General features: G+C 34.7%; 4 protein-coding genes and 2 long non-coding RNA genes across 8 annotated transcripts; 1 reads left to right on the forward strand and 5 right to left on the reverse strand.

The window, feature by feature from the left end:
* Positions 1-1390: 1390 nt before the first annotated feature.
* On the reverse strand, positions 1391-2671 carry A4 (apolipophorin-III-like protein). The gene is made up of 2 exons (XM_034315205.2): positions 2335-2671; positions 1391-1891 (listed from the first exon to the last, which is right to left on the reverse strand). The coding sequence occupies exons 1-2, from the start codon at positions 2599-2601 to the stop codon at positions 1580-1582; spliced, it is 579 nt and encodes a 192-aa protein (XP_034171096.1). The 5' UTR covers positions 2602-2671; the 3' UTR covers positions 1391-1579.
* Positions 2672-2722: 51 nt separating this feature from the next.
* LOC143306100 (uncharacterized) lies at positions 2723-4120 on the forward strand. Of its 3 annotated transcripts, none has more exons than XR_013063502.1 (4): positions 2723-2864; positions 2970-3104; positions 3216-3328; positions 3388-4120. It is a non-coding gene; the product is annotated as an uncharacterized LOC143306100 (long non-coding RNA). The 3 variants fall into 3 exon arrangements; XR_013063503.1 differs by having other exon boundaries at positions 3392-4120; XR_013063504.1 differs by having other exon boundaries at positions 3398-4120.
* On the reverse strand, positions 3901-4906 carry LOC143306099 (uncharacterized). The gene is made up of 2 exons (XR_013063500.1): positions 4655-4906; positions 3901-4377 (listed from the first exon to the last, which is right to left on the reverse strand). It is a non-coding gene; the product is annotated as an uncharacterized LOC143306099 (long non-coding RNA).
* A 5823-nt stretch (positions 4907-10729) lies between these two features.
* Positions 10730-11569, reverse strand: LOC117600158 (uncharacterized). Its single transcript, XM_034315209.2, has 3 exons — positions 11269-11569; positions 10931-11202; positions 10730-10857 (listed from the first exon to the last, which is right to left on the reverse strand). Exons 1-3 carry the CDS (start codon positions 11413-11415, stop codon positions 10737-10739), a joined length of 540 nt encoding a protein of 179 aa, XP_034171100.2. The 5' UTR covers positions 11416-11569; the 3' UTR covers positions 10730-10736.
* A 1191-nt stretch (positions 11570-12760) lies between these two features.
* LOC117600092 (uncharacterized) lies at positions 12761-15183 on the reverse strand. The gene is made up of 5 exons (XM_034315084.2): positions 15067-15183; positions 14559-14985; positions 13562-14496; positions 13100-13484; positions 12761-13022 (listed from the first exon to the last, which is right to left on the reverse strand). The coding sequence occupies exons 1-5, from the start codon at positions 15161-15163 to the stop codon at positions 12761-12763; spliced, it is 2106 nt and encodes a 701-aa protein (XP_034170975.2). The 5' UTR covers positions 15164-15183.
* Positions 15184-15501: 318 nt separating this feature from the next.
* On the reverse strand, positions 15502-17539 carry LOC143306098 (splicing factor ESS-2 homolog). Its single transcript, XM_076692486.1, has 3 exons — positions 17299-17539; positions 15992-17150; positions 15502-15917 (listed from the first exon to the last, which is right to left on the reverse strand). Exons 2-3 carry the CDS (start codon positions 17140-17142, stop codon positions 15623-15625), a joined length of 1446 nt encoding a protein of 481 aa, XP_076548601.1. The 5' UTR covers positions 17143-17150; positions 17299-17539; the 3' UTR covers positions 15502-15622.
* Positions 17540-18689: the final 1150 nt, after the last annotated feature.

Consider the following 18689-nt stretch of genomic DNA (forward strand, 5'->3'; position numbering starts at 1 on the left):
CTGGTAAAGATCATCCGCAATTCCCCGCCAAAGGACCTATTTTCATCGTTGCTTCCGCTTTATTTTCTAATGGAAATGCATCTTTAATCGTGGCCCTTTATATCGTTCGCTGTCTAAGCGAATTTGTTATTAAAAATAATTCAACAATATATACTTTGTAAACTATATTATATTTAAATTGCAAGACCTGACGTGTATAATAATGTGTATTTAAATATAGGTAAGTTTGTAAATCAATTGAAACGTTTTTTGATTTTAAAAAGATGTTTTATTTCTTAGTGAATTCATTGTAAAATTTAGTATAACAATAAGGTATCGCAGTAACATTCTTTTTTTTATAAAAACTTTTAATTTCAACAAACATCATTTAAGTTAATTCAGATTTCTGTACGTATCTTCATCATTGTCGTTATAAATTAAGTGTAATTTGTGAACGATGTTCTTCGTTCTGTCGGAAATGAAATTGTCCACTTGTCCTAGTACGTTTACACATTGAAGTATCCATTCAAATCCTTTGTTTATTTGTTTCTCTCTGTTAGAGCGATCAACTTTGTTTGATATAGCGTTCGAAAGTTCTTTCAAGATACCTTTCTGTTCCTTAGCAAATATTTCGCCAGTTTCCGTCGTTATTATCTGACAAAAAATTCAATAACGATATGTCTTCAAAATAGCCATACACTTTAGACTACTTACCATCCATGTCACGAAAAGTAATAGCCACAATATTTTCATTTCTTTATAATAAACGTTTGCATTTAAATTACATATAAATGATGGGAATTTTTATATCGCGAGCTTTCAGTGAAGTATTAAATAATATTTCCGGGTCACCGTTTTCCCTCTATTTACTTGCGATGTCTTTACGTTTTGAAACTGGAAACTATTAAAAATGAAAGAAAAACTGAATCGCGATCTTCTGAACGATCAGCTACTTAATTAAATGTCTGGAAAGTATTTAACGCTTATAAGACTCTCGATAAACATATGTATCTTCGATAAATGCTTTTCGTGCAGAAGATATATGCTGACACGAAATAAAAACTGACATATTGTATAATATATTTTCAGGAGTGAAATATTCTTAATAATTGAGTAATTTGTTTGACAAACAAAGCATTGCTTCATAACGATTAATGGCAGGGCCGTCACTGGGCCTAGGCAGACTAGGCGACCGCCTAGGGCCCCTCAAGGTCCAGGACCCCCATAAGACAATTTGAATATTAATCGATGTAAATCTAAATTAGTTAAATTTTATTTCAGGTACTTTCCTTTATGTCATATATGTGAAGCGCCCCTTTTTCGGAGCCCGCCTCGGACCTCCAAAATTTCAGGACCGGCTCTGATTAATGATAACATGAAAATTGTTCCAATGTTATTATAAGACGATAGATTAATCCTTGAGAGATTTTATTATTGATAAGGTAATTTATAAAACGTATTTAATTTATAAATATATAATATGAAATTTAAAAATAAAAATAGGTCATGATACGGCTGTAATGGAATCGTAAGGAAATACTTTTTGAAAAATTTTTGTTTTTCTTTTGGTCTCTTTACGCAATTAATAGTTACAATTTATTCAATTCTTCTGAGCCGCGGCTTGTTGAAGTTGATTATTTAGATTCTGTGTCGCTTGCACAGCAATGTCGACCGCTTGTTTCGTAAACTTAGCAAAGTCTTCTTGAATTTTTTCAGATTGTTGGCTCAGAGATTTTGCGGCAGTATCGGTTTCCTTCAGCACGGTTTGAACACCTTGTTGGAATTTGGCCTGTAATTCATTCACCTGTTGCTGAGCATTCGGTATTCCGCTGTTGATATCTTCGACGACCTTATTCAGCTTTGATTTAACATCGTTCAATGCTCGTTCCAGCTCAGGACTCTTATTTTTCACCTGGAAAGATGCACAAAATCAATCGATCTCTTCTTTTACATATCGCAACTGTTTTGAATTTACTTAATCATTTGGCGCGCATCTTTCTTTTTTCGAATCTTATAAAAATTCTAATTTTCTGTATATATTATTTTTTAACGTATGAAACTCTTTAAGCGCCTAATTTTACATATTTTATCTAAGCTACTATAATTATTGCTATCTCAACAGAAATGAATGCTTTTAGATGATTAAAATTGATTGAAACATAAAATTTAAATTTGATTAGAAATTATAAAAATTTATTGTATCCAATTAAATTTTATATTTATTTAATCTATCAGTCAAAGTATCGTTGCATACGTCCTGGAGGTCGATCCGGGTATCGTTGTTTGAAAATTAATTACGTAATATCATAAGATAGAAAACATTAGCGGTTTAAGTAATTCTAGAAAGTTTCTTACCTCTTCGGTAATGTTCTTCACGTAATCTTGAATATTGTGGACGAAGTTGGTGCTTTGTTCCTTGACCGTTTTGACAATGGTTTCCTGATCGGGTATATTCAACTGTTCTTGGATCTGTTTCGCTAGCGCGTTGATGTTTGCTTGAGCCTGGCTGATTAGGTCGCTCAATTGAAGTTCTGGCGTTCCTTGAGAATTCGTGCTTCCCGGTGCAATTTTAGCTTCTGACATTAGCGCAACGGCTAAGATGATCGCGAGAATGCTCTTCATCTTGATTTTATTTCTAGGAAATTCACCGTGATACAACTAGAAAGTGACTGATGGTTCGAGCCGCTACAAGCTACTACTTTTATAGGCGATCCTTATCGAGGGTGCACGAGGGCACCAGTGTCCACTATCTCGTTTGGACGGCAATGAGTCCATGATTTTCGCCTCCCGCTTTAAACGCTTCGGAAACATAACTCGGAGAATTTTATGTCGAATTCCTGTTACTTTTATTTTAAATTTCTATCAACCCATGTATGGATGATTGGGTATTATTTTTTTGCTTCTTATATTTTTACAGTTTTTTTTTCGTTTCACTTGCTAATACATTTTTATATTTTCGAAAATAATTAAAGCGCATTAATTGATTTTAGTTTGATACGGTTGAGTTAAAGTTCAAGGCGAAAGATGCTACAATTATTATCAATTTTGGGTCATTATTTCTCAGACCAGAACAACATCGCACGATTTAAATACAGATTTGTCAAATTCTTGATCATATTCAAAAGGTAATCAATAAGTTTTCTTGTATAATGTAGTTCCTTTATTCTTCATTTTCATTATTGATATTCTACTGTCTGTAGATTTTAAATAATAAACAGATTTATCTTTCCCAACAGATCACTTCCTTCTTTGATTTTATTAATTTTATTTTCGAAAAAGTAAAAGGAAAGTCAGGTTTGAAACCTAGTAATCAGTTATTTATAAAAAATGACGATGGATCTCTGATTAAGTAAGTAGGAAGATATCTAGTAATGTTATTGATCATTGAAATTCATTAGTAAATAAAAGATAGTTGTAGGAAGCTACGTCAAGGGGACAAGGTCCTCTGGAAAAACTTATCCGGATGCAGTTTGTTGATTCTATGAAATCTCTTCTTCAGAGTCCATATGGTACAGCTGCTTATCTTTACATGTGCTTGTCAATAGAAGCCTTGACCCATGACCATTTTGATTCTACTATGTATATTTATTACTTCTATATTTATACACTTTCACCCGATTTTCACGCTACGTTTCGCTCCTTCTTCGTTTCACTCTGCAATTATGCATATTATTTGTGTTAATCAGTGGCAATTTTATTTAGATTATCAATTTTTATAGAGATTATCCGTTTTCCTACATATTATGATTTATGTTTTACATGGTTTCAGTGGGGGATTTCACGGAAGCTTGTTTATCGTTATTTTGTATAAGTAATGGAACCGTGGAATTGATTTATCATTAGATGCTAATTAATTATAAATTCATTTTTTTCTAAATTTCTGGAATTATTTAAACGATAAAAGGATCGAAAACAAATACATCATGTGCACGTACAATTTTATTGTCAGAATATTTCAGCAAAGCAGATACATTACATAACTATGAATCACTGATACACCAAAACACGCATAATTTATATTATAACGAAATAACATTCTTTTTTATCTTGGTGCTCGAGTCAAAGTTGATATTGTTTTTAATACATGTACATATTCTAAACATAATTTCATAATAAATCCATTAAGAATAGCCCAAAAGATCATATTAAAAATTACAAGCTTTATAAGTGTGTAAATTAAATAAATTATCCTTGAACTTTCTCGGTCATCTTCTCTAGTTCTTTACGAATATTCTCCCCTGCTTGGCCGAGATACGCTCTCGCTGATTGCATAGTTTCGGTTAGGTCTACATTTGCAAATAAATCTTTGGCCCCATCGAGCATTTTCTTCGCTTCCGCCGCCAAATTATCTAAATCGTTTGTTGCAGGTTGCTGGGGATCGTCTGGCACAGGAACGGCCTGAATAACATGGAAAAATTACGAAAATTAAAACTTGATACGTCCACGTGTATACACAACTTATAATTTAAATTTTCTGCTCCACTTTCTTCTTTGTTGCCAATGGATGCGTGTAAACTGTTTTAACGAACACTTTACAGTGTAAAATACTTTAGAATTAAAAGGTATTGTCTTAGAATTTAAACAGTGTAACTTCTTTTTATGTTAAAATTTGTAAAATAACAATACCGAATTAAGTTTAAGATTTAATTTAATTATTTAATGTATTTGTATTTACCTGCAGCACGTAGAATACGCATGCCAGAAGAACAGCGAAGAAAAGAAATCGAGACATGATTTTGGTCGTTGGTTTTGTCTGAAGTGCAGCCAAATAATGATAGTTTCAGTAAGGAAGACGACGGCAAACTGCTTTACTAAGTCTCGTGCGAGGAGCAGCTACTACGATAAAACGAATTAAGATCAAAGATCACACTAATAAACACTTGGGCCCCTATGCCTCTCGGTTACTTTCAATTTCTCTATCGCTGGTCGAGCAGCTTCTGGCACTTCTTCTTTATACCGAAGTAAAAATGAATTACTCGGTTACTTAAACAGTCGCTTTTGTTGTGTGTAACACACTAATTATTGTGTGTTGCATCACGAATATTATTTTTTTTGTACAGTAGATTATCTTTGTTTTACCGGAAATTATGTAATTCCCGTATCTTTGTTCCCTGAGCTGTTTAGAAATATTCGAAGCTCATCCTTGAATCACGTGCACGCATAGACATAATTCTTTCCAAAGAATTCTAATTTTCCTTATCGATTGATTCAAGTTTTAAACGATGATAAATTATTGTATAGCATTCGCTCTTTGATTCTTACGTTTTAAGTAATTTCCTTCTGATTTAAAAGTTCAGAAACTTGCGTAAAATTCCTCTGACGAAATTCAAAGGAGATGTCTGAATTTTTATTTTTTGGAGATGTCTCCTTGGTGGAATTTCTATTGACTCTTCGGAACTGGCTGATTCCTTAGTACAAACCAAATTTTGAAAAAGTAACGACAGAATCATAAAACACAATAGAATGTTGGCCTTCATTCTTGGCTGATTCATGTAAGGATATCGTATAATTGTTGTCAATCGTAATTTTCACAAGTAGCTAATTCACAAGGCTCAATTTTCTTGAGTCTAATTGACAGATAAACTAAATTCTGAAAACTGGAATACTGCAAACGATTGTCTATATCACTGTAATGATGGTCTTCGTTCTTGGCTAATTTCTGTCGTAAAATTGCAATTTGCAAGCTTTTAATTTCATCATCGCGATCGTGGCGAATAAAATTTTTTAATTCGCATTGTCAGCGGATTAAGGACGAGTAATCATTCGTAGTCTTTCAATAAATTACATTTTTTATTTATAAATACAAATAAATAATCTTAACCGTACGTATAGTTATACAATTACATAAATATAGTTATAATTTAATATACAATAAATACATTTTACATTGTTAACGATTATAATATATAGCGACAATATACAGAGTATTAAACAAAATAGAGTTCACGAATACAAGGGAAATCGCGACCGTTTCATCTTATTCTTCAAAATGATATTGAAAGCCGACGAAGAGGATAAGAATACAGATGTACAGCAAATGTTAGGATTTACCGTCGTCACGGGTAAAGATGGAGGAAATCGCGTCTAAGAAGTTCGGAAATTTTGTTGGACACTTTTGGTGGTGGTGCTATAGCAGGATTACCATATTGAAGGTAAGAATAAAGACTTCTGAAAAATGCGTCTGCAGATTCCAGATTATCAGGGTAAGAATTGGAAAGTGGTTGATAACGTGGCAAATTTGGAATTATGTCTGAGGCTGGTATCAAATAACCAGGAGGAGTTAAGGGACTGAAAAGTTTGTTGTAGTTCTTTACAACATCCGGCTCGTGTTCGCCAGGAAACAGTACAGAAGGAGAAGATTCTCCAGGAGAAGATTTTCCACGAGAAGTTAAGTAAATTGGTGGGTTATTTGAGTAATCAACTGGTTTTCCAGGATAATATGAGGGGACCAGTGGAGTGTTGAACGAGAGTTCAGTTGGTCTTTCAGAAGGATATGGGGGAATTGATGGATTGTTTTCTGAGAAATCAACTGGGCCTCCAAAAGGATATGGAGGAATTGATGGGCTGTTACTTGAAAGTTCAGCTGGTCTTCCGAAAGGATATGGAGGAATTGATGGACTGTTACTTGAAAGTACAGCAGGTCTCACAGGAGCTAAAAAGATTGGTGAATTATCTGATAAATCAGTTGGTTCTCCAAGAGGAACTGAAGAAATTGGTGAACCGTTTGTTGAGAGTTCAACTGGTTTTGCAAGGGATGAGAAAATTGGTGGGCTGTTGTTTGATAAATCAGATGGTTCTTCAGAAGGAGGTAAAGGAATTGGCGAATTATTACCTGAGAGATCACCTGGTTTTCCAAGAGGGAATGAGGTAACTGGTGGATTGATACTTGAGTGATCAATTGGATTTACAAAAGAAGAAGGGATTGGTGGACTGATAATTGAGAACTCAACTGCTTTTACTGGAGCAGATGGAGGAATTGGTGGATTAACACTTGGGAGATCAATTGGGTTTACAGGAGAAGATGGAAGAATTGATGGATTAACATTTGGGACAGCAATTGGGTTTACAGGAGAAGATGGAGGAATTAGTGGACTAACCCTTGGAAGATCAACTGGGTTTACAGGAGAAGATGGTGGGATTGGTGGACTGGTAATTGAAAACTCAACTGATTTTACTGGAAAAGATGTAGGAATTGGTGGATTAACACTTGGAAGATCAATTGGGTTTACAGGAGAAAATGGAGGAATTGATGGATTAACACTTGGAAGATCAATTGGGTTTACAGGAGAAGATGGAAGAATTGATGGATTAACATTTGGGACATCAATTGGGTTTACAGGAGAAGATGGAGGAATTAGTGGACTAACCCTTGGAAGATCAACTGGGTTTACAGGAGAAGATGCTGGGATTGGTGGACTGGTAATTAAAAACTCAACTGATTTTACTGGGAAAGATGTAGGAATTGGTGGATTAACACTTGGAAGATCAATTGGGTTTACAGGAGAAGATGGAGGAATTGGTGGACCAACAATTGGAAGATCAAGTGGGTTTACAGGAGAAAATGGAGAAGGTGATGGAACGAAGTCTAAGAAATCAGCAGCTTTTTCAGGAGAAGTTGGGAAAATTGGAGGATTGTTCGTCAATGAATCAACTGGCTTTTCAGGAAAAGATAGAAAAAGTGGCGGTTGTTGTACATTTCGTATCTTTGTTCTCAACGGAGAAGAATTTTTGTTTGCTAAAGGTAAAGAAGTTGATGATAAAGATACAGTTTCAGTATTTACTTGCACCTTCGGTGAAGAAGATGGAACATTGTTGTTCACAGTCAAAGACGAAGATTCTATAGAATATTTTGTATTATCTTCTTGAGGACTTCCGGTTATTTTATATTGGGAAGGCTTATCTTCAATTGGACTATGATTGGTAGGTAACCTAATTGCGTTTACAGCTGAGGCAGAAGAACTAATTGTATTTGACGATCCATAATTAGGTTTCTGTAACTTCGTAGTAGAAGCTAATGGTTGAATAATTGCAGCTGGCAATGTCGGTGACGAATCTTTTTGAACAATGCTGGAAACACTTTCCGTTGAAAGCGATGGAACATTTGGGAGATCAATTGGAGAACTTAATGGAACATTCTCTGATGCGATAACAACCGTTAAAGGCGATACAGAAGGCTTATTTATTGGAATTGGTGCCGAAATGTCAGCATTTTGTATCGAAACTGATGACTTGAATGAAGTTGTATCTTGTGCAATATTTCCTGGTAACAATTTTGTTTGATCAATTTTTACATCTTCTTTAACAATTGGCGTCAAGTTAAATTCTGATGGGACTAATGGAGAGATTGAAGAAGTTTCAGTCGTTATTTGCCAGGCGCACTTTAAAACAGCAGGACTTCCGTCTGGTGAGTTGAAATGTAAAACGGGAAGTTCAAAATCTTGTGTAAATAGAGTTAAAACAAAAGTAGAAATCAATGATTCTATCTTTTCAATTATAGATTTCGAACAATCCATTTCATTGTATTCGTTATAAATCTCTACCAATTTATCGATGCACTCTTTTAAAATTTTTAAGTGTTGTTCGAAAGTATGTCCAGAACAAAGTTCTTCGAACAGTAATTTCACGCATGAAAACAGGTCTGAGATGAATTTCACTTCTGCCTCAAGAACACTTAATATATTATCTATCTTAGAAATTGGTGTTACATCGTAATTCGATGAAATTGCTACAGAATCTGAAGAAGTTTCATCGATTAATTGCCAGAAACACGATATAGTAGCAACAGTTTTGTCTGGTAGCACAAAATGTACAATAGGAATATTAAAATTCTCTGGGATGGAAGTTGAGATATAAGTGGAAATCCCTGTATGCACCTTCTCAATGATAGATTCAGAAGATTCAGAAACGTGGAGTTCTTCATAAGTTTTAGAGAGAACATCGACAAATTCCTTTAAGATAGCTAAGTTTTCTTCGAAGGCTTTTTCGGGTGAAAATTTCATCAACAACAATCTCACCGTCGAAATAAATTCTGATACTAACTTCACTTCCCCTTCTAGTATTATACCAAAGAAACCTAATATGTTTTCTATTGCAGTGCATATTTTCTCATGGAATCCGCTGAAGAATTCGGTATAATTATATATAGTTTGGTGAGGCTCGAAATAAATAACCAAACCTTGCAGATGAACGAAGAAATTTGCAACAACGATCCTCAATCTAGTCACAGTTTCTTGAATTTGCAACATTGGTACGCAGTTTTCAATAGCGTCGATTAAACCGTTCAGATTCTCCGGATTTTCTAGGAATACTTGCAACTGTAATATACCTTGGTCTATGGTGTCGATTATAGCTGCGTTCAATAGAAGATCACTCAACAAGATGATGGCTTCTTCCGTTTCGATTGGTAATTCTATTTGAAATTCAGTCTTCAAATTTTGAGCAGCGATTACTATGTAATGCCAGAGTTTCCGTAATTCACAGATAACTTCGTGGATCAGGACACCAGGTGCTTCGTTATGGCCAAAGGTTGAAGCCTCTTCGATGCAGGAATAACTATCCAGCTGTTCCAACGTCATTGGAGCCGAGTATGATTCTTCAATAGTCAATTCACTTTCCGACAGTACTTCAGGTACTGAAGTAACCGCATGACGTTTCGGCAGGATGCTCGCTTCAGTTGTGACATTCTGGGCAAATTCAACTTCTTTTAGTAAATTTGTTCAAGGGAATATTCCCATTTGGAGATAATTACGGTCGGTCCTAAGGTTCAGGACCCCCATAGAACGATTTTGCGTCTAAGAATTGCGTCAAATTTTATTTGAGGTACTATTTTTTATCTTATATATGCGAAAAGGTCCTTTTTCGGAGCTCGCATCGGATCCCCGAAATTTCAGGACCGGCCCTGGAGGTAATCAAATAATTAATTACAAATTTACCTGGTTGATGTCTTCCATTGCTTCGATTGTCGCCGAATGGTCCTGCATAGCCTCATTGTTAATATCCGTAGTTGCCGGTAATTTCTCAATTACGGGCTCCTGTGACAATAGAACAGAAGAACGGAATATTGAATTAATACAGCGTCAAAATTAGCTGCGAATAGAAGTAAACGAAGGATTACCGATATTTTTTCTGTCACTTGATCCGTCACAGTCGTAGGAAACTGTAAAACTTGTAGAACTTTAGGAAGATCATTCCGACTGGACTCAACCGAAGAGTGTTGTAATTTATCACTAGATACTTTTGTTTCATTTTGTTCTTCTTTCGCGAGAACTGTGATAGCAGTACATAATACTACTGAGAAGAGAAATCTAAGAAGATTCATGTTCTTCATCTTTTCGATCGAGAAGAACTCGTTAACGTTGACCATCTCGGACAGCTTAATATACTCGCAAGTTTGATACATGATTTTAGAAAACGGCACGCAGGTCGTGCGAAATTTGAGCAACAGCTGAGATAATTCATCGATAAGAATCAAACTCATTAAGATAGCGTCGATGGAAAGTATGATCTTCCTTATTTTAATTGTCTTTAATCATCTAGATAGGTTGAAGAAGAATTTATGAAATGGCACGTATTCGTTATTTACTTATTTACTCTATGCGTTGAATTCTCGCTTTAAACGTTAAACAATAATTTTGTTTTATTCCGCCAAACGAGAAAAAGATAGGATAAGATTAATCTCTTAATTAAGTTGCACTTTTGTTTTGAATATCATTTTATTTTCCCATACCACTTTTTACAGAATTTAAAAACACTCTATTCTAACACTGCGATGAGGACGATGGTGGCAAAACTTCGCAAGCAGGAACCAATATCCGATCAATCCGAGACGTGAGGCCTTTCAATCGTTGGACACGTTTCTCTTGATATTCTTCCATGTTTCTAAAACAACAAAAAAATAAGATTAATCCAGGAAGTGAAGATTCTATTGTAATTAAGTTGTTGTAATATTTACTCTTTTATTGAGATCGGAACTTCAACGTCATAATTATAAATTTTCTGTTCAGGTTGCTCATAAGAAGCAGGAGGAACATAAGTATTGTACGTATAAGTTTTTCCCCGTAGAAGATCTGTCATGATAGTTCTTTCCGATTGTGATGGAGTACTACATGAGGTGTCTATCTCAATTGGGTATTCGATCCGACGTGGTTCTACGAACATGTCCGAAATAACTTTAAAATTCAACGATACTGGTATCTTTTCTTCTTGTCGCGGTGGTTTGGGACCCTGTAATTATTAAACAGAATTAGGTGTTTCTATATGTATAATTACGTACTATATATAAAATTCTACCTCAATTTTGATTGGTAATTGTCGTGTTTCAACGCAAGGTTCACCGTATGTTACTATTTCAACTCTATCCTTGATACAGTTACAATTACATTTTAAAGTAACGATCAAAAGAACGATGAAAATGGAGATTACCGTATCGAAATTCATGACTGTAGATCTTGGCGTTCAAATACTCCAGTCAATGATTTCACGTTCTTAATATATGTTCGGAAGCACCCACTTCCTGTTTATTGTCGCCTTTGTATTAAGCAATTTTTAAGAATACGTGTAAACAAAACATGTAAGAAAACGATTATTTTCTTTTTTCGCCTAAAAATTTCGCAATCCTCCGACGTGTTCGAGCGGAAGTGCAAAAATTTTTATTCACGGAAGTTGTAAGCTACACGGATGTGTTTATGAAAAAAGCGGATGAAACACACGTACCGTTACGCTACGAATTTTAAATATAACCGTCTTGTATCAATCACTATACAAAATCGTAACGTGTTATTATTGAGGCAGTATTATTCATAAATTACAACGATTATAAACATTCCTATGTTCGATGGATCGTTACCTAAAGCGTTCCATGTATGTAGTTAACAAGTTCCGTCAAAAAAAGAAGAAACGTTTAAAGAAAAGGAATCTTGTTAATTAAAAAATGAAGTTAAAGCTTCTGAAAATATATGTATTACGTTAGGAGTTATAAATATGTTAATATCTACTTCTACCTTTGATACTAACTTCTTTCATTTTATAGGAAATAAAATATTTATGATAATGATGCAGTGCAAAGTGATAGAATTTGAAGCGAATAGGAAAAGTCGAAGAAAAGGGAAATAACGACTGAAAAGAATTGTGCACAGAGCTAAAAAAAAAGGGCCCTTAATGATGAATACGATAGCGCTTTAAATAGCAACGCGTTGTGCATAGAAATACATAAATTACGTTCCCTTCAAGACAATCATCATGTTCTGCCATGTGGTGCTCGTACCAAAAATTCCCCTTTCCTCTCTTGAGAGAGTGCTCTACGAAGTGTTGAGAGGTTCGCTTAAACCACGGAAGTTGAAGGAATATCGTAAATCTTGTAATACAGTTGAAGCATGAGAGAGAAGAATCCTTGTTCTATCCTTTTCTAGGTAATCCATTGAAAATAACGTTCAATTTAAAGATAAAGTATTCAAATCAAATTTAATATTAATTATTTAGTACATTAGAATTAAAAAATTATACATTTGGAACACGTAATTATATGTAATAGATTTTTGGATATCAGACAAAAATTATTAATAATAATTACACTTTGCTAATATTATTTTTATTTTATTTTATTTTATTTTATTAAATTAAATAATATATGGGGCGCAAGTTAATGAAATATAGGCATTTTATATATTCATATTTTTATTATCATTGAGTATATTTTACAGTACATATATTTTTAAATCCTTTCATCAAAATATTTATTTTATTTTTGAAACCAAAAGGATTGAATATTACATTACTTAAAAAATTAGGTTGGGCATAATCCAGATCTTGTAGATTGTCTAATCTCCATACTTTCATTAATTCCCCCATTAAAAGAAGTTTCAGCATTATCTTGTACAACTTCTTGTTGAACTACTACTCTGCCTGGAACATAATCTGATAGAGGTGGGCCTAATGGACCACACGGTGCTTCTCCACTGTCGCTCATTTCTTCATTGTAGCCCACTGCTCCATTATACTTTGCAAATTGTGTGTAAGTTGTACCTACTGGTGCATAACCCAGATCCCTGTAAATAATCAAAATTACTTAGTATACAAAAATTTATTCAGTAAACATTTGTTTCTTACTAATTATCAAACTTACTTATAGGTAAGAAGGCTTTCTGACATGCGATCTACATTTTCTTCTTGAGTTATGCTTTCACGTTCAAATGCTTCAAGTTCTGCAAGTTTAGCTTCTTCCCGTTCGTCATAGGAACCAATAACAACTGTTCTTGCAGGTGCCACTTTTAATTCTACCACAGGTTTATCAACCGTCACAAGTTTCTCTTCTGGGATGTTTGAAATTTTTGTTTGAGTTTTCACTTCATTTGGCACCGTCCTATGTCCAAAGGATAGTTTATCTTCAGGTATAAATTGTTTCCCCTGTCTGTAAATTACGTTTGGAGCTCGAAGATTTTTATACGCAAGAGTAAGGGATACCGCATCTGCTGGTATTGCTGGATACGAATAATCTACTTCAGTTCCACCTGAAAAAGTATATACTTTTATGTTGGTAAATTTAAATAATTATAAAATTATTTAAGGATATTTATTTATAACAAACCTGTGGTAGCAGAGTCATCAAAACAGTCTGAAGAACTACGGCTTAAAGTTATTCTAGAACGTTGTTTCTGTCTATTAGGAGAATTTAAATTAGCATATACTAGAGGTAATTTGTATGGTGTAGAAGACACGCCACCAAATACTCCAGAATTTGCATTTTTACGTAAAGTTACTGTGGGTCCATTAAATGATCTGGATCTGCTTATAACTCCATTTTTTCCAGGTGCAATTTGAATAAATGGGCCTGAGGCACTGATTGCAGGATTTGAGTTTCCATATATTAAGGTGCCAGATTTACTTATTGTCTCTGAAGGAATGGATAATGCGTCTAAGCCACTGATTGCAGAATTTGAATTTTCATATATCAAGGTGCCAGATTTACTTGTTGCATCCAAAGGACTGGATAATGCGCCTAAGCCACTGATTGTAGGATTTGAATTTCCGTATATCAAGGTGCCAGATTTACTTATTGTCTCTGAAGGAATGGATAATGCGTCTAAGCCACTGATTGCAGAATTTGAATTTTCATATATCACAGTGCCAGATTTACTTATTGTCTCTGAAGGAATGGATAATGCGTCTAAGCCACTGACTGCAGAATTTGAATTTTCATATATCACGGTGCCAGATTTACTTATTGTCTCTGAAGGAATGGATAATGCGTCTAAGCCACTGACTGCAGAATTTGAATTTTCATATATCAAGGTGCCAGATTTACTTGTTGCGTCCGAAGAACTGGATATAATCTTTGTACTTAGAATTTCTCCGGTAAGGCTATTTATACAAATTTGGTAAGGAGCTAATCGACTTGACATACAATTTTGGCACACAATTTTTCCAGGATATGCTGGCACTACTTTCGTAGTTTTTTCTATTATCTTACCAGTACGAGAATCAACCGGAAGTGGATAACATAAGTCACCAATTGGTGGGAAACTGTAAATGAAAATATTAGTACCACAAATAATTATTCAAAATGATAAAATTTTGCCAAGTACCTGGGTACAATTTCGCCATTGGAACTCTGCGAATCATCAATTTCCAAAGTTTCTATGATTTGCTTGCTACAACCACAACCACCAGACTGACTTTGAGTGATAGTATCAGTCGCGGTTGCAACGTTGTCGTAAGCAACTATTGATCCAGAAGTATCTGAAGAACTACTGCTGCTGTAGCTGGTGGAATCAACCTTACCATTTGTTACAGTATCTGCATTACTTTCAATAATTAAACTACTGCTGCTACAAGGAGTGGAGTTACTATCAACCTGTGCACTAGAGCTAATGGTGCTTTGAGATGTACTCAATGATATACTATGACGTGCAGCTGCAGCATCATTGATTTGTTGCGGTAATGCATAATATGTTGGTTTTGGTAGTTGTGCAGCTTTCACAACTACATCACTACAGGAACATGGATTTTTACCTGTAATCAAAGAAACTTTAATAAGTGATCTTAAAATAGATATTAATTGTATTGCAAAAACTAATTTTCTTAATCAGATACCTTCTCCTAAGTTTCCACAGGTGCATTGCTGGTTGGTTGCGTGGATGAGTAACGAACATGTCGTCAAAATGAAAAGAATCTTCAAAATCGACTTCATATTGATGAATATCTTCTTTATTTTGCATTGTCCCTTATTCAGACTGCTTTATATATATGAAAGGATACCGAATTCGAATATAGATTACGCAATTCATAATGTATTATATTTCCTGTTATTTTAAAAATATTTTAAACACTTCCTGTTCTTAAAGGAAGTATAGTAAACGTGTTTGTATAAAAGTCATTTTGTACGTGATGTGCCGTCATTTCCGCATTACTTTGATATTTTTGTTAAAGCAAAGAACAGAAATACTTTGACCTCCTCGATCAATATGTGTAACATTACAAGAGATAACTTTACTGGTAAGATTTTATTATAAAATATGAATGATATGATATACACAGTTAATATTTATAGTACGTATAAACTCATATTATTCGTTTAACCATATACTAATATATTTACAACAATATACACAATACACAGTATTGAAATAAAGATATAGTTTTATTTACTTTACTTATTAAAAAAATCAGCTGCTCTTTGCCTCTGAAGAGGTAAATTAAGTAAATTATCGGTAAGTACCGGACCCAGGCATCGCGTACTGGTGTTCCCAGATTCAAGGTTTTCAGGTTTGGAAGGTGTACTCAGTCGTGGAGTATTGGGTGTTCTAATACCTATTGAAGGTGTCCTCGAAGATGGAGTTCTTCGCGGCGTTGGTGTATTTGCAATACGAAGTTTCTGAGTAGCTAATCTTCTAGCTGCTGGGGACATGGTACTCAGACGGTCTATGGTTGATCTTGGGGATGGTCTATAACAAAAAAAACGGTAAATGTTAGTGCAAATAATTTTAAATATTTTATTAAAAAATATCAAGACACCTACGTTGCTAACGATTTTCTTGCTGCTTCTAGGGCTTTAATCTTTCTATCCCTGTGCCTTTCGCCAGCTTTTTCCGCCAACTGCAGCGCAAGCTGTTCTCTTTTTGGAGGTTCTGCCATTCTAAACGATGGTCCTTGACTTGTTCTTAGTAAAGGGGTATCTCCACCGTCTAATCTAAACGGTGTACCTTCAATCTGACCCCATGTCATTAAAGGACTTTCACATTCTCCTGGTCGCGGACTTGGAGTTGCCACAAAACTAAATCCATTGACCCTAGGGGTTGGGTTTCTAACAATTTCTTTTCCATCAACACCAATCTTACCATCATTAGCCTTTGATTGGTTCTTTGCCAATTCATTAATGGTTTCTTTATTTTGTTGCTCATTGAATGGATTGATTCGTAACCTTGTATTCTCATGCAATACCATTTGTCTTTTTTTAGCTAGATCTATCCTTTCATCGGGAGTTAATTCAACACCATCAGGAACATACATAATGTAATTTTTATTTTTGTAACTCCAACTGTCCAACTGATTAGGCTTCTCATCACCATTTTCAATAGCCAAGGTATTTACATTATTACCATTAGTTAATGCCTTTGAATTCTCTTCAGCTTCGTAAAGCCAAGCAAATTTTAACTTGAGCCTTTTTTCAGCCTCAACCATCATCTCTTCAAAACTAGCATTATCTTCGCTTGTATGTGTACTCAAATACGCGTCCAATCCAGTTTTAACTTCTGTTTTATCATTATCTTTTGCAGTTGTATCGGCAGGTATGTTTTCTGATGTTTTTGATGATTTGAACTGTTCATCTTCTGACTCAGCCTTATTCATAGGTGTTTCAAATGTTGCTGGACTAGCAGGTCTTTCAGTGGCCGGTCGTCCTGAACTATACTTCTCATAAATTTCTCTCATCTTTTTCACATCATTCTGTTCCAGTGCATCCAAATACTGATTTTGTGCTTGTAGTTTATCCAAATGGGGGAAGAAATCCCTTTGAATAATTTCTCCCATTCTTTTTATGTAGGAATCCTCGTCTAAAATCTTTGGCTGCAATTTTTTATACCTTTTAACTACACCTACCGGTTTCTTAAATACTGTCAAATCTTTCATATTTTTTGCAGCCTCTAAAGCTTGAGATCCTGGGGAATTCATTGTTGAATCTATAAACAGAATACTATAACAATTACAAGAAAACCAAGAACAATTTTGAGCATACATAAAATTACAACAGTTAACAATCTATCCATTAAACAAAACTATATCTTTTAAAACTGGTATGCTATAGAAATAAATACAATTTATATTTACGTTTTAGGAAAGTAAGGTTAGATAGTAAAACGTTTCCAGGTATCCTTTGTCTCTACGTTTGAAGATTATACTTTTAATATATAATCATTTTTATGTTTCAGAAGAATTGTATTGTTTACAATGTTTCCATAATTTCTTTCACAATTAAAATCTATGCGAATATACACATGCAAAATTGAAAGAAAACACCACTTGCACAATTAGATCTAACCAACGTATGGTAACGGTAACATTCTCTTTAACTATGTCATGTGGTGCCACGGTACGTTCACTGCGGGAAACTAATCAAATGACAGTTATTTAAATTCCCGCGCATTATTACCGTATCGTTGCATCGATTTCTCAACAATTGAGTAAGTATAATAAAGCTAATTAAAAGTCAATTATTATTTGAACAGGAAATATATAAACGTTAATAAGGTTGAAATAACGCATCTTTGCAGAGTAATCGTCACACCAAAGTGATAAAATAGTAACCTGTTGCAGAATACTACATATGGTATCCATTTTACTATGAGATACTTCAGATTAGCATGCCGGATGATTTATAAAGCTTTTAACCTATATAATTACAGATTTCGAATGCAACAACAGGTTTCATGGTGAAATATATTTATTGCATAGCAGGTAAGAAATTAAACGAAAAATCAGAATTATTAAATATTGTTAATGTCGCGTAATACAATAGAATAATTAGTTGAATATTTCGACAGGGTGGTTGTTGTACCGTACAAACACGGCCCTGGCTTTGGCCACTCAGTAAGTAGCCGAAGTGATATTTTGGTCGAGCTGGGACAGTGGGATGGGATATGATTGCCTTCTCGTATTGCTGCGGCTTGAGACATGAGCTCTCCGAAGAAAAGAGGAAGAGAGACCGAGCAAAATGATCCGAGAGCCTCCGAGGTGTTGGAAAGGCACGATGAAAGACATATGAGGATTCCAGCGGCGAGATAGGATATGCCTGCCGACTATGTTACGGCGAAAATCTTTTGAGGTCCACCTTACGCGTGTTACTTCTCTCTTTTCCCTCGATTTTTTTCGCAGAATCGATAGATTTGAATTTCAACGGAAAGAACTTAGTATAACTGTTCTTTTAATTGTTATTATAATCAATGTTATTCCGTCGCGGACATTCAGGCATTGTGCGAGGGAAAAGAGAACAGCTTTCATTGTTCCTGTATTATTCATGCATTTCTTAACATTTAAACTTACTTGTCGTTTATCTAAAATTGTTCATTGTTATAGGTAAAAGTTAGAAGACGAAAGTTAATTTTGAAATTCACGGCGGTTCGTGAAGCACGTGGCGCTGTCAACCTCGTACGCGAGTCAAGAAAGACGTCCCTCTATTTACGACATAAGGTAAACTTCTTTTAGGTCTCGCGGTTCACGGT

This window comes from Osmia lignaria, chromosome 15 (assembly GCF_051020975.1).
Source record: "Osmia lignaria lignaria isolate PbOS001 chromosome 15, iyOsmLign1, whole genome shotgun sequence".
NCBI classification, from domain to species: Eukaryota; Metazoa; Arthropoda; class Insecta; order Hymenoptera; family Megachilidae; genus Osmia; species Osmia lignaria.

What these genes read in the sequence shown, in the direction of transcription:
- A4 (XM_034315205.2), bottom strand. Translation starts at nt 2,601, where the DNA reads ATGAAGAGCATTCTCGCGATCATCTTAGCCGTTGCGCTAATGTCAGAA. An exon ending in TGAAGAACATTACCGAAGAG is followed by an intron (nt 1,892 to 2,334) that starts GTAAGAAACTTT and finishes GCATCTTTCCAG; the next exon opens with GTGAAAAATAAGAGTCCTGA.
- LOC117600158 (XM_034315209.2), bottom strand. Translation starts at nt 11,415, where the DNA reads ATGAATTTCGATACGGTAATCTCCATTTTCATCGTTCTTTTGATCGTT. An exon ending in AATTACCAATCAAAATTGAG is followed by an intron (nt 11,203 to 11,268) that starts GTAGAATTTTAT and finishes TAATAATTACAG; the next exon opens with GGTCCCAAACCACCGCGACA. An exon ending in GTTCCGATCTCAATAAAAGA is followed by an intron (nt 10,858 to 10,930) that starts GTAAATATTACA and finishes TTGTTGTTTTAG; the next exon opens with AAACATGGAAGAATATCAAG.
- LOC117600092 (XM_034315084.2), bottom strand. Translation starts at nt 15,163, where the DNA reads ATGAAGTCGATTTTGAAGATTCTTTTCATTTTGACGACATGTTCGTTA. An exon ending in TGATGACTCTGCTACCACAG is followed by an intron (nt 13,485 to 13,561) that starts GTTTGTTATAAA and finishes ATACTTTTTCAG; the next exon opens with GTGGAACTGAAGTAGATTAT. An exon ending in GAAAGCCTTCTTACCTATAA is followed by an intron (nt 13,023 to 13,099) that starts GTAAGTTTGATA and finishes GATTATTTACAG; the next exon opens with GGATCTGGGTTATGCACCAG.
- LOC143306098 (XM_076692486.1), bottom strand. Translation starts at nt 17,142, where the DNA reads ATGAATTCCCCAGGATCTCAAGCTTTAGAGGCTGCAAAAAATATGAAA. An exon ending in GCAAGAAAATCGTTAGCAAC is followed by an intron (nt 15,918 to 15,991) that starts GTAGGTGTCTTG and finishes TTTTTGTTATAG; the next exon opens with ACCATCCCCAAGATCAACCA.